This window comes from Rhinatrema bivittatum, chromosome 14 (assembly GCF_901001135.1).
Source record: "Rhinatrema bivittatum chromosome 14, aRhiBiv1.1, whole genome shotgun sequence".
Lineage (NCBI taxonomy): Eukaryota > Metazoa > Chordata > Amphibia > Gymnophiona > Rhinatrematidae > Rhinatrema > Rhinatrema bivittatum.
The window spans coordinates 37022371-37034867 of record NC_042628.1 but is presented as its reverse complement, the minus strand read 5'-3'; the positions used below and the strand labels follow the sequence as shown (position 1 = coordinate 37034867).

General features: G+C 41.7%; 1 protein-coding gene across 5 annotated transcripts in view; it reads left to right on the top strand.

The window, feature by feature from the left end:
* CRAMP1 (cramped chromatin regulator homolog 1) overlaps window positions 1-12497 on the top strand; it is a 165681-nt gene that overhangs the window by 68360 nt on the left and 84824 nt on the right. For all 5 annotated transcript variants that reach the window (XM_029577422.1, XM_029577419.1, XM_029577424.1 and 2 more), the window contains exons 4-5: window positions 5590-5743; window positions 6705-6788. In XM_029577422.1, coding sequence (XP_029433282.1) covers window positions 5590-5743; window positions 6705-6788 — 238 coding nt within the window. The remainder of the gene's footprint in view (window positions 1-5589; window positions 5744-6704; window positions 6789-12497) is intronic.

Here is a 12497-nt window from a genome sequence, read left to right as displayed (position 1 = left end):
TTGAAAATTGCTAGAACTGCTTGATGCTGGCATTAATAGCATGGGACCTATTTATGTTTGGGTACTTGCCAGGTACTTGAGATTTGGTTTGGAGACAGGATACTGGGCTTAGTGGACCCCTGACTCAGTGTGGCATATCTTATGTTCTTATGTCAATGAATTGTCAATAGGTTTTCCCCACGTTAAATGCATTAGGAAAACTGCTACAATAGTATGTTACATTTCCCTGTACGTACCCAGATCAGAACAGACTCCAGGGTTTTGCATCCCTACCAGCAAATGGAGACAAAGTTTTACTGACCTAGTGTGCCTCCAGCAGTATTTCTAAGATGATAGACGGTGTAAAACCTGCAGTCTGGAGTAGAATTGGGGGGGACAAAAAAGAAGAAAAGGAGAGAGTCTTCCCAGGAGGCTGTTAGGTGTTGGTGGGGTCATCCTTCTTGTTTGAGGCAGGCGAGCAGGGGTTGGTGACCCTGGATTTAGTTCATGCCCTGTTCAGTATGGGAGTTGGGATATCTGGTGGTCCAGAACCCCCCCTTCTCCTCTGAGGCTTGAGAGCCTTGAGGATCCGGCAGCCATCTCAGCAGGGTACCTGGATATTCCAGGGGGTTAGGACAGTTAGTGGTCCATATTTAAAAGCCATTTAGACAGATAACTCACAAGTTACCCATCTAAATGGGTTAAATGGCATATCGAGCCTCTTTTCTGGCTAAATTATAGCCAGATATGTTGTTATCCGGCTATAAAAGAGGTGTTCTGGGGAGGAGTCCCATTATCTGGTTAACCTAGCCAAATATTGGGTATATCCGGCTAATTTAGCCACATAACTTCAGACCTGCTCAGAAACCGAACTTGTGTGGCCAAACTTGCCATTATTGGGGGCAGGAATCCCACCTCCCTCACCCCTGCAACTACTTCCACTTATACTTAAAAATAAATAAATAAATAAACCCCTGTGGGCTGCAGATTCCCCCTCAATCCTTTCCCTTCTGCCCCTCCTCCCCATACCTTTATCTGCAGTTGGTCTCCTACCACAATCCGGGACTGGCACTTCCGCTGTCGCCTCTGCCCTTGCTAGGCAACTACGATAGAGCTTCCATTGTAGCTCCGTCGTAAGATATATTCTTTTTTGAATAAAGCCAGTTAAGTCTAAAGTTATACAGTTAGCCAGTTAAAAGAATATCTGGTTATGTTTAAAGTTATACAGCTATGGTTAGTTAGATAACTTTAATCGGGGATATTCAGTGAAACCTTTATCCCACTGAATATCCAGGACAAGTTATCCAGCTAACTTTAGCTGGATAACTTGCCTACTAAACACCCTACTTAATATGTACCCCGGGGTTTCTAAATGTTGTAGGTGCTAAGGGTATAAAGCAAATGTGAGCTGAGGGTCACTGGATGCGCTGCTATCCTAGGGGGAAAGCTAGAGATCATCTGAGAACTGTAGCATTACCCCAGGAATGAATCTAGTCAGACTAGATGGGCTTTTTGGTCCTTATCTGCTTTCATTTTCTATGTTTAATTATTCACATTTGAAATAAATTCTATGGTTGAAGCATTTTACCAATTGTAATTCACCTATGAAATTTACGTAGATCATTGTCAGTGTGTTCATTTGTATACAGATAAGATAAATAAAGCTGTGAGGGTGAGATTAGAGTTGTATTTAAGGGGGAAAAAACAAAAGACAGCACTTGTTAACTGCTGAACTGGGAACTGGACCAGGCCATCCTAGTGCAATATATTTCTGAAGCAGAGAGAGCTGTTCATAAAGAATGCTTATTATTCTGTTTGGCTGGTGTTTATTCATTGCTGGAAGGATCAGATAGTGAATTCTTGTAAAGCCCTTTTTGCTCAAAGGGTTATATTTACATCTTCAATGTTCCACTCATAAGACCCATGTCCTGGTGCTTTCTTCCATTTTGGAGTTTTGTTGATGGGAAAGATTTGTCTTTAGATTCTGATCTTAGGCTTTTACATGCAGCAAGATTGTCAATTTCTAATTCTACAAAGCCTTTTATAGGTTAAAATCTTAATATAATAATCAGTGCTTTGATAAGTGTATCATTTGAGCCTATAACATCAACTTTTGTGTGTTGTTATTATTGAGAAGGTGTTTTTATTTATTTATTTATTTATTTAAGGTTTTTTTATACCGGCATTCATGAACTCGTTCACATCATGTCGGTTTACAGAAAACAGGGGTGCGGATAATACATAAAAACATAAATAACGTGATGAAGAGAAGCAGTTACAATTAACAAGGGCTAATGAACTGGGAATGTAAGAAATAGAAAGAGATAGAGGAGAATAATTATATACAAAAGTTCAATATAAATATGGAATAAAATATAAATTTTAGAAGCTATTTAGCAAGAAGAGTGAGCGGGACTAAGTCATTTTCGTTCATTCAGGTTTTTCCAGGAAAAGCTTTTTAAGAACTGTTCCTAACTTTATTTCTAAGGTTTATTTTGAATTTTTTATATTCATAATGCTAACTTTATTCCCTGATCTTAAAAATACTAAGAAGAACCAGTTGCATTCCCTGGATGTTAAGAGTACTTAAGTATTAAATTTTTGGCAAGAAGGAAGGGCTTTCATAAATCTGAGTAATAATTTGTACTTTATGCTGTGGGTCAGCAGGCTTACCAGTTTCAAAAGCTTGAATTTCCTTATGGGCTAGCAACTTTTATTTATAAATCATATAAGGAATGCATAAGGTAGTATCAAAATTTATCATGGCTCATTCTGTGCATTCGGAGGATAACTTTCAAACAAATACATGCAGCAACATATATATACACATATGTGACTGTGAGCAGATATATGCAAGTATTTTATAACCCATGCATATGATATATACGTATTTTATAAAATACATGTTTCTCTACTCCGCAACATACGCGTGTACGTAGGCTTATGCACGAGCGAGAAATAGAGAAACGCTGAAAGCTGTACACACAAAATCTTTATACAGCACTAAGCACATTATATGTATGTATGTTGTGGTTTGTTTATTGCACCTTTTAACTTGAATGTATAATCTTTATTGTAGTCAAAGGTCAGATTAGACAACATTGAACAATTAGCCATTATTATGAAATTATGTTACCGAGCTTATAAGGCACCTCCATTACCAATAATAGGAACAGATACATGTACAATTTACTATATGTGCCTCTATGTAAACCGTTGTGACGGTAATCTGCTGAATGACGGTATAGAAAAGATTTTAAATAAATAAATACATGCAATGCATTGAAACCATGTATATCAATGCATCGAACACGCATTCTTTCCCTACCTATTTTAAAAATATACGTACGTATATTTTACATGCAAAAGTAAAGTAGGACTTACTTGCATAAATTGGCCAATTTTAAAATGTGTGCTTAAAAGAAATTAGCCAATTGGGCTGCCTCTTCATCCACTCCTTCTCCAGGTTATTGAGATCTTCCTGGTTCTTCACCCAGACCTCCCAGTCAGTACTACAGAATAAACACATTTAATACCAGTTAGTGCCAGATAATTATGAAGTGTAAAAATACGCGAGTAAACAAACAAATGTATGCATGTGTGTGTCTTTTAAAATAGCAATTTACATGTGTAAGTTGGCCTCGCCCCAGAATGCTCCAAACCACTGCTTTTTTACGCGCATATATGTTTCCGTGAAAGTGAAAATATGCATTTTCGACTCTTTAAAAATATGCAGTGCCCATGTAGAGGCAACTTATGCATGTATGGGCTCATTTTTATGCACATAAAGCTTTGAAAATCCACAGCTCACTGTCTACTTCATTTGCAGAACAGATCTAAGCTTCAGTAGAACAAATTTGTAGAGCAGCATCCCAGAGTTTTTTCCGACATATTTTCAAAGCACCACAGGATCAGGCAATGGTGTTTGGATTTCATTCAAGCTGCATTTTTTTTCTACCCAATGATGTACTGCTTTGGGAGCTCCCAAGGTTTCCAGAATGTTACAGAATAGGAATTTTGGTTTACCTCATTCGATTCCCATTCGTTTTTTTTCCTCCTCACCAGTCTGGAATAACCCTTCCTTCGCATTTATTTTCTTGCTGTCCAATTAATTATCCTCTGCTCAGTTTTTTATAGTAGGATGCCATGGTAGTACGTCATCTGGGGATCATGAAAACAAGATGATGTGTGGTGGTGCTTCTGCTGCTGGAGATATTAGATGTGAGATACTGTTGGTCTGCCACCTGTGGTGAATGGAGAATAAATGAGGGTTCCAGACGTGGGAAGAACGAACAAAACAGGAATTAGCAAGAGAGAAGTCACAATTTGTTTCTTCACACACACAGATTTTTAATTTTAATATTTTGTATTTCTACTTCCAAATTTGTTTATAGTTCATGGACAGGAAGGTGATTATGGTACTGAATTGAACTCATTTTCAAAGGGGCCTTAAAAAAAAAATGGCCGCCTAGAGCCAATGGGTTAATTCTATAACAGGGGTTTTGTCTTGCCAATGTACTATATAATGGCCTGCTTCCAGAAGCCATAAAAATGAGTACGTTTAAAAAACAGTTCTCTAGTTCTCCTGGGGTCTCCTTTCCTTGTTTGGAAAACAGAACTGTAAATGGGGAGAGAAATGCTTAAAGAATGCATGGTTACTAATTGTTCAGCGGGGGCACGTCAGGGTTTAGTATGGGCTTATGCAGGCAAGAAGTCTTTACTTAGACCTATGTGAGGCTCATTAAGCTCACTGTAAAGGTTGGATTGGCCCAGATTGTTGTTCTCTGGAAGCCTTAAAGTTTCCCCGTTCTTAAATGAAGGTTGTTGGAACAAAAATAAGATTCATGTTGAGAGTTCACTGGTTGCTGGTCCTGACTCTCTCTCTTTGTGTGACCATGGTAGTCATTTCCACAGCAAGTAGTTGCAATAGAAGAGCATGGCTGCGGCTTGGAGTTATAAATGTCTAAAGGTTGAGGCCCACCAGTTCAAACATCTGCCACAAGTGCTTAGCTCCTGCACCGAGAGACTGATTTCAACCAATCTGATTGGCCAGTTTGGGCTGCTTTTCTAGCATGTGTCTTCCTTCTTTGTAAGTGATTCACATCCATGCCAAACATCTGAATCAAGACTTTTGGAAACAATCTCTCAAGAACTTCCTTACGATCTATTATCCCTTGAATGTCCAACCTAGAAGTTAACTATGGTAGGGGAGCAAAGTAAAAGTACAAGCTAGTTGGAAGGATTTATTAAAAGTTCCATGTTTATCATTAAGTAGTAGGGAAAATACTGGTACAAAATTGGAGCAGTTTTTCCCCTTGGAATATTTTGTAATCTTCTGCTTTTCCATTGTTTTATTTTTTCATACTGTGAGACATATGGCTCCTGTGTTTATCTTCTGGCCTCTAACTCCTCTCATGTATTCATGAAGATCTTATTAGGAGACATTTGGAAGGGACGAAATACTTAGACAAGATGTTAATTGCTGTTTCTACTGCATACTGAAAGACTCCCGGTCTCGGTGCATGGTGCATGACGTTTAACTAGTTCAGGTTTTTTTTTTTTGGTTTTTTTTTTAAACATTTCTCTTTTGCCGCACCCTGTTTTTTTCAGCATGGGAAGGATTTTGAAGCAATTCAGAACAATATCGCTCTAAAATACAAGAAGAAAGGGAAGCCAGCAAGCATGGTGAAGAATAAAGAGCAAGTCAGGCATTTCTACTATCGCACGTGGCACAAGATTTCCAAGTACATTGATTTTGATAATGGTGAGAACTGCATTCCTTCCCACTTTGGAGTTCTGTGTATGATTTCTGTTCCCACATCCTCTGCTCCATTTCAGATCTAGTGCCTTCCGAGGCTGCTTCTATGTTTTCTACAATACTTAAGAAAATGCTTTTTAGGAAAGTCTTATTTTGTTTGTTTACTAATTGAATGCTTTTATGCACAAGTATAATTTTTCTGTAAAGGCTCATTGTGTCAGTAGATGAGGGTAGGGAAGAGATTGGGAAAGGACCTGTATAACATAGATTCTGTTGGGAAAGAGACATATATTTTAAATCTGTGATCACGATTTCTCTAATGACCTGAGTTAGAATGGAGAGAGCCATTAAAAGTCAACAAATAGCAGTTATCCTTCCTTGATTATTTTTTCTCATACATATAGATTAATTTAAGAGTACCGTATTCTCATATATGGATATCCTATTATTCATATAAATGGAATTTCCAATCCACAATCCAAATAGCGTATATTATTTGAATCATGTAACCGAAACTTTATTGGCACCTACTAGCTAATTTATAATCCTAACCAAACTGATTTATGTGCCTATATGTAAACCGTTGTGATGGTATACTACTAAACGACGGTATAGAAAAGTTTTTAAATAAATAAATAAAGGGAATAATTCAGACATTAGAACAGAAACTGAACGACGATACTTTTTACCATTGTACAGCACTGTGTATGTCTAGCAGTGTATTAAAAAGTGTATTATTATTATTATTATTATGCACTCCCCAAGAGCATTACATTTAAAATAAATATAACAGGAAGATCGTGAAAACATGATAGGACATCTGCTTTCTCTGGCTAAGAAATAGTGATCCTCATGTCTGAGCTAGGGAATGACAGCTTTCTTTTCTTTCTTATTCCAGCTAGTATTTTTTCTGGGTTCTTTTTGCTAACTGTCTGACCAACTGTTTTTGTTTTGCTTTTTTTTTCAGTGTTCTCTCGAGGGCTGAAAAAATCATCACAGGAGCTTTACGGCCTGATCTGTTATGGAGAACTTCGAAAGAAGATTGGGGGCTGTAAGTGCAGGAGTGCTTTGCTCCCTAAAGATGTTTATTTAAATGTGAGAAGAGGCTCTTCTATAAAATCTTCATAGCTGCTGCTGTTCAATTTGAGTATTCCTAAGTTATCAGTGCTTAAAGGTTCACAGTTTCCTTTGTATGTGGAAAGAGAGTTGATTTACTAGGAGGATGAGCTAGGAAAGTTAATGATCTTCCAAGCCCTGGATGTTTTCAGTTCAGCTTTTTGATGGTAGGGATTTTCTACCGGGCTTTTTGGTTATAGCGTTGGGTTTATTTAATTTAGATTTATATTCCGCTTTTTTTTTTTTTTTTGCACTTTTTCAGCACTTCAAAGTGGATTACATTCAGGTACTGTAGGTATTTCCCTATCCCCAGAGGTCTTACAATCAAACAGGCTGATACAGTAAGGACGCGGTAGAAAGAGTGCAGCAATGCCAGGCGCACCCGCATTTGCTGCACGCACAGTTCGCATCACATACCGCTCGATACAGTATTTAAATGGCATGCAAATGCAAGCCGCATCCACGAAGCGCAATCCATTTTACTGTATAGGCGCTATACAGCGCCTATACAGTATCCTGAGTGCGCTGGTACCTGTCATTTCAAATGTTATTTCAAATGACATTTGAAATGACAGGTACCAGGAAGAGGATGGTTCTCCTACGCTCGGGCATCGGGGATTGCCAGCTTGACAAGCATCAGGCAAGCCCCAGCATTCCTTCTTCCGCTTTGGCTCATGTTGTCCCTTCACTTTCTCTTTCAGCATTCCTTCTCCTGCCTCAGCAGCCTGGGGCGGATCGGGTGCTCTCCGCGAGGCGGCTTCCAGGAGCCCCCGCCAGCGAAGATGCATGAACGCACGCCTGTACTTCCAATTTGGGTGCTCAAGGCACCAAATGAGACGTACAGGCGGTGCGAGCTCATCATGCCAAAAAAATTGCCCCGGGCTGCTGAAGCGGGAGAAGGAATGCTGAAAGAGAAAGTGAAGGGACATTTGTGAGTCAATGTCCCTGTCCCTGTCAGCGCGGGCCCGTACGGGAGACCGGCACCCATGGACGCTGCCAGGGCAGGTGAGCAGGGGCTGGGGGAAAGTTTGCCCGTGAAATTTCACGGGCAAACTTTACCACCTACCCTCTAACGCAGGGGTAAGAGTAGGCGGTAATTTAGCAGGTTAAAGACGCGGCTAAACTGCAGGTTAAAAAGGCGATAGTCGGGGCGCACGTTACTGTAATCTGAGCGTTTACATCTCATATACATGCCGTGGGCGGAAAGGGTTACCCGTTGATTTAAAGAAGCGGTAAGGATGGGTTAAACGTGATAGTGAATCGCGGGTTGGACTTACGCGGCCAAATTGCAGGTACAAAGCAGGTTAGAAATGGGGTAATCGCGGCCGCGCTTTACTGTATCGGCCTGTAAATTTGTACCTGAAGCAATGGAGGGTAAAGTGACTTGCCCAAGGTCACAAGGAGCAACAGCAGGACTCGAACCCTGGTCTCCTGGTTCACAGCCCACTGCTTTAACCACTAGGCTACTCCTCCACTCCTTTCCTTGGTTTTCCTTGGTGCCCCCAATGCCCTCTGACCATGTCCCTCACGGATCCGCACGATATGTGTATCCTCTGCCTGAGGGCGTTGCTTGACATTTGGGGGATGTCAATTTTATAACCAGATGACCCCCAAAGGCCGCCCGCCTGAATAAAATGGAGAGCTCTTCAGTTAAGAACATAAGAACATGCCATACTGGGTCAGACAAAGGGTCCATCAAGCCCAGCATCCTGTCTCCAACAGTGGCCAACCCAGGCCATAAGAACCTGGCAAGTACCCAGAAACTAAGTCTATTCCATGTTACCATTGCTAATGGCAGTGGCTATTCTTTAAGTGAACTTAATAGCAGGTAATGGACTTCTCCTCCAAGAACTTATCCAATCCTTTTTTAAACAAGTACCCAAAAACTAAGTCTATTCTATGATACTGTTGCTAGTAATAGCAGTGGCTATTTTCTAAGTCAACTTAATTAATAGCAGGTAATGGACTTCTCCTCAAAGAACTTATCCAATCCTTTTTTAAACATAGCTATACTAACTGCACTAACCTCATCCTCTGGCAACAAATTCCAGAGTTTAATTGTGCTTTGAGTGAAAAAGAACTTTCTCCGATTTAGTATTAAATGTGCCACATGCTAACTTCATGGAATGCCCCCTAGTCTTTCTGTTATCCGAAAGAGTAAATAACCGATTCACATTTACCCGTTCTAGACCTCTCATGATTTTAAACACCTCTATCATATCCCCCCTCAGCCGTCTCTTCTCCAAGCTGAAAAGTCCTAACCTCTTTAGTCTTTCCTCATAGGGGAGCTGTTCCATTCCCCTTTATCATTTTGGTAGCCCTTCTCTGTACCTTCTCCATCGCAATTATATCTTTTTTGAGATGCGGCGACCAGAATTGTACACAGTATTCAAGGTGCGGTCTCACCATGGAGCGATACAGAGGCATTATGACATTTTCCGTTTTATTCACCATTCCCTTTCTAATAATTCCCAACATTCTGTTTGCTTTTTTGACTGTCGCAGCACACTGCACCGACGATTTCAATGTGTTATCCACTATGACACCTAGATCTCTTTCTTGGGTTGTAGCACCTAATATGGAACCTAACATTGTGTAACTATAGCATGGGTTATTTTTCCCTATATAGATCACCTTGCACTTATCCACATTAAATTTCATCTGCCATTTGGATGCCCAATTTTCCAGTCTCACAAGGTCTTCCTGCAATTTATCACAATCTGCTTGTGATTTAACTACTCTGAACAATTTTGTGTCATCTGCAAATTTGATTACCTCACTCATCTTATTTCTTTCCTGATCATTTATAAATATATTGACATATGGGTCCCAATACAGATCCCTGAGGCACTCCACTGCCCACTCCCTTTCACTGAGAAAATTGTCCATTTAATCCTACTCTCTGTTTCCTGTCTTTTAGCCAGTTTGTAATCCACGAAAGGACATCGCCACCTATCCCATGACTTTTTTTTACTTTTCCTAGAAGCCTCTCATGAGGAACTTTGTCAAACGCCTTCTGAAAATCAAATATACTACATGTACCGGTTCACCTTTATCTACATGCTTATTAACTCCTTCAAAAAAGTGAAGCAGATTTGTGAGGCAGGACTTGCCTTAGGTAAAGCCATGCTGACTTTGTTCCATTAAACCATGTCTTTCTATATGTTCTGTGATTTTGATGTTTAGAACACTTTCCACTATTTTTCCTGGCACTGAAGTCAGGCTAACCGGTCTGTAGTTTCCTGGATTGCCCCTGGAGCCCTCTTTAAATATTGGGGTTACATTAGCCACCCTCCAGTCTTCAGGTACAATGGATGATTTTAATGATAGGTTACAAATTTTTACTAATAGGTCTGAAATTTCATTTTTTAATTCCTTCAGAACCCTAGGGTGTATACCATCCGGTCCAGGTAATTTACTACTCTTCAGTTTGTCAATCAGGCTTACCATATCTTCTAGGTTCACCATGATTTGGTTCAGTCCATCTGAATCATTACCCATGAAAACCTTCTCTGATACGAGTATCTCCCCAACATCCTCTTCAGTAAACACTGAAGCAAAAAAATCATTTAATCTTTCCGCCTCTATGGCCAACTTCTTTTCAAATTCTCTCTTAGCCTGTCTTATCAATGTCGTACATTTAACTTGCCAACACTTATGCATTATCCTATCTTTTTTCTGTTGGATCCTTCTTCCAATTTTTGAATGAAGATCTTTTGGCTAAAATAGCTTCTTTCACTTCCCCTTTTAACCATGCCGGTGATCATTTTGCCTTCTTTCCACCTTTCTTAATGTGTGGAATACATCTGGATGGTAATTTTTAACAATGACCATGCCTCTTGCATACTTTTTACCTTTGTAGCTGCTCCTTTCAGTTTTTTTCTAACTATTTTTCTCATTTTATCAAAATTTCCCTTTTAAAAGTTTAGCATGAGAGCCGTGGATTTGCTTACTGTCCCCCTTCCAGTCATTAATTCAAATTTGATCATATTATGATCACTATTGCCAAGCGGCCCCACCACCGGTACCTCTCTCACCAAATCCTGTGCTCCACTGAGAATTAGATCTAAAATTGCTCCCTCTCTTGTCGGTTCCTGAACCAATTGCTCCATAAAGCTGTCAATTATTCCATCCAGGAACTTTCTCTCTAGCATGTCCCGATGATACATTTACCCAGTCAATATTAGTATAATTGAAATCTCCTATTATTACCACACTACCAATTTAGTTAGCTTCCCTAATTTCTCTTAGCATTTCACTGTCTGTCTCATCATCTTGACTAGGTGGACGGTAGTATACTCCTATCACTATAGTCTTCCCCAACACACAAGGGATTTCTACTCATAAAGATTCGATTGTGCATTTAGTCTTATGCAGGATGTTTATCCTGTTGGACTCTATGCCATCTAAAAACCTCTGGAAACAGGTCCAGGAATTCTCCGAATGCCTGCCCAACAGCAGCAGGATGCTTTGGCAGTCATCTAGCAGGGCCTGGAATGTGGCAAACATGAGGTGTGCTCCATCTATGACGTGTTTGAAATGGCAGCTAGGGTGGCAGCAGCAGGCATTGGTGCCCGCAGGATTGCCTGGCTCCAAGCTTCTGATATCCGGCCAGAAGTCCAGGAGAAGCTTGCAGACCTGCCGTGTACTGGCGAGAACCTCTTTGGTGGTAAGGTGAGGGATGCTGTGGCTCAGTTGAAGAATCACCATAAGACCCTTCAGCATCTCTCTGCCTTTACATTGAACCCACTGTCCTCTGCCAGGAAATCCTCACAGCAGGTCCCAAGGAGGCCCTTTTATCTTCTCGGGAAGTATTATTCTCCTTCCTCTTGCGCCCATTCTAAAGGGGTAGATTTTATAATTTTGTGCGAGCGCATATTTTTGTTTGCGGGATTTCAATAGATTCGCGCGTATCCATTAAAATCTGGGATCGGCGCGCGCAAGGCTGCTGATTTTGGGCAGCCTGCGTGCGCCGAGCCGCGCAGCCTGCCTCCATTCCCTCCGAGGCCGCTCCGAAATCAGAGCGGCCTCGGAGGGAACTTTCTTTCGCCCCCTACCTTTATTGCCGGATTTACACCTGCCGGAGGCAGACGTAAATCTGCACGCGCCAGCGGGCTGCTGGCGCGCCATCACCCAACCCAGGGGCTGTTCCGGAGGGCGCGGCCAAGCCCCCGGACCAAAACCACGCCCGTGGCGCCGCCCCCGAAACGTCGCGTCACCTGCGCCACGCCCCCGAAACGCCGCGTCACGACCGACACGCCTCCCCGGCACGCCTCTCCATGCAAGCCCCGGGACTTAGGCTCGGCGCGCGCGGGGGGGGGGGGGGTTGGGGGTAGGTTTTCGGGGGGTACGCGCGTATCCTAGGCGCGTACCCCTTTGAAAATCTACCCCTCAGTGCGTGGACTCTAGGGGCCATGTCAGACAGCAGCGGACTCCCAGGCCTCAGCTGGCGCCCCAGCCGAGCCGTGCTACAGAATTTTGATTAGCTGCGTGGGAGCATAAGCCAATTGGCCGTACCCTCGACGCTGGGCCCTCCGGTCAGAGGCTGGCTATGTGTCACTTCGGACCAGTGGATCCTACCCATCGTTCATGAGTGTATCAGTTGAACTCCTGGATGTCCCCTAGGACTCTCCCCCATGCCCCT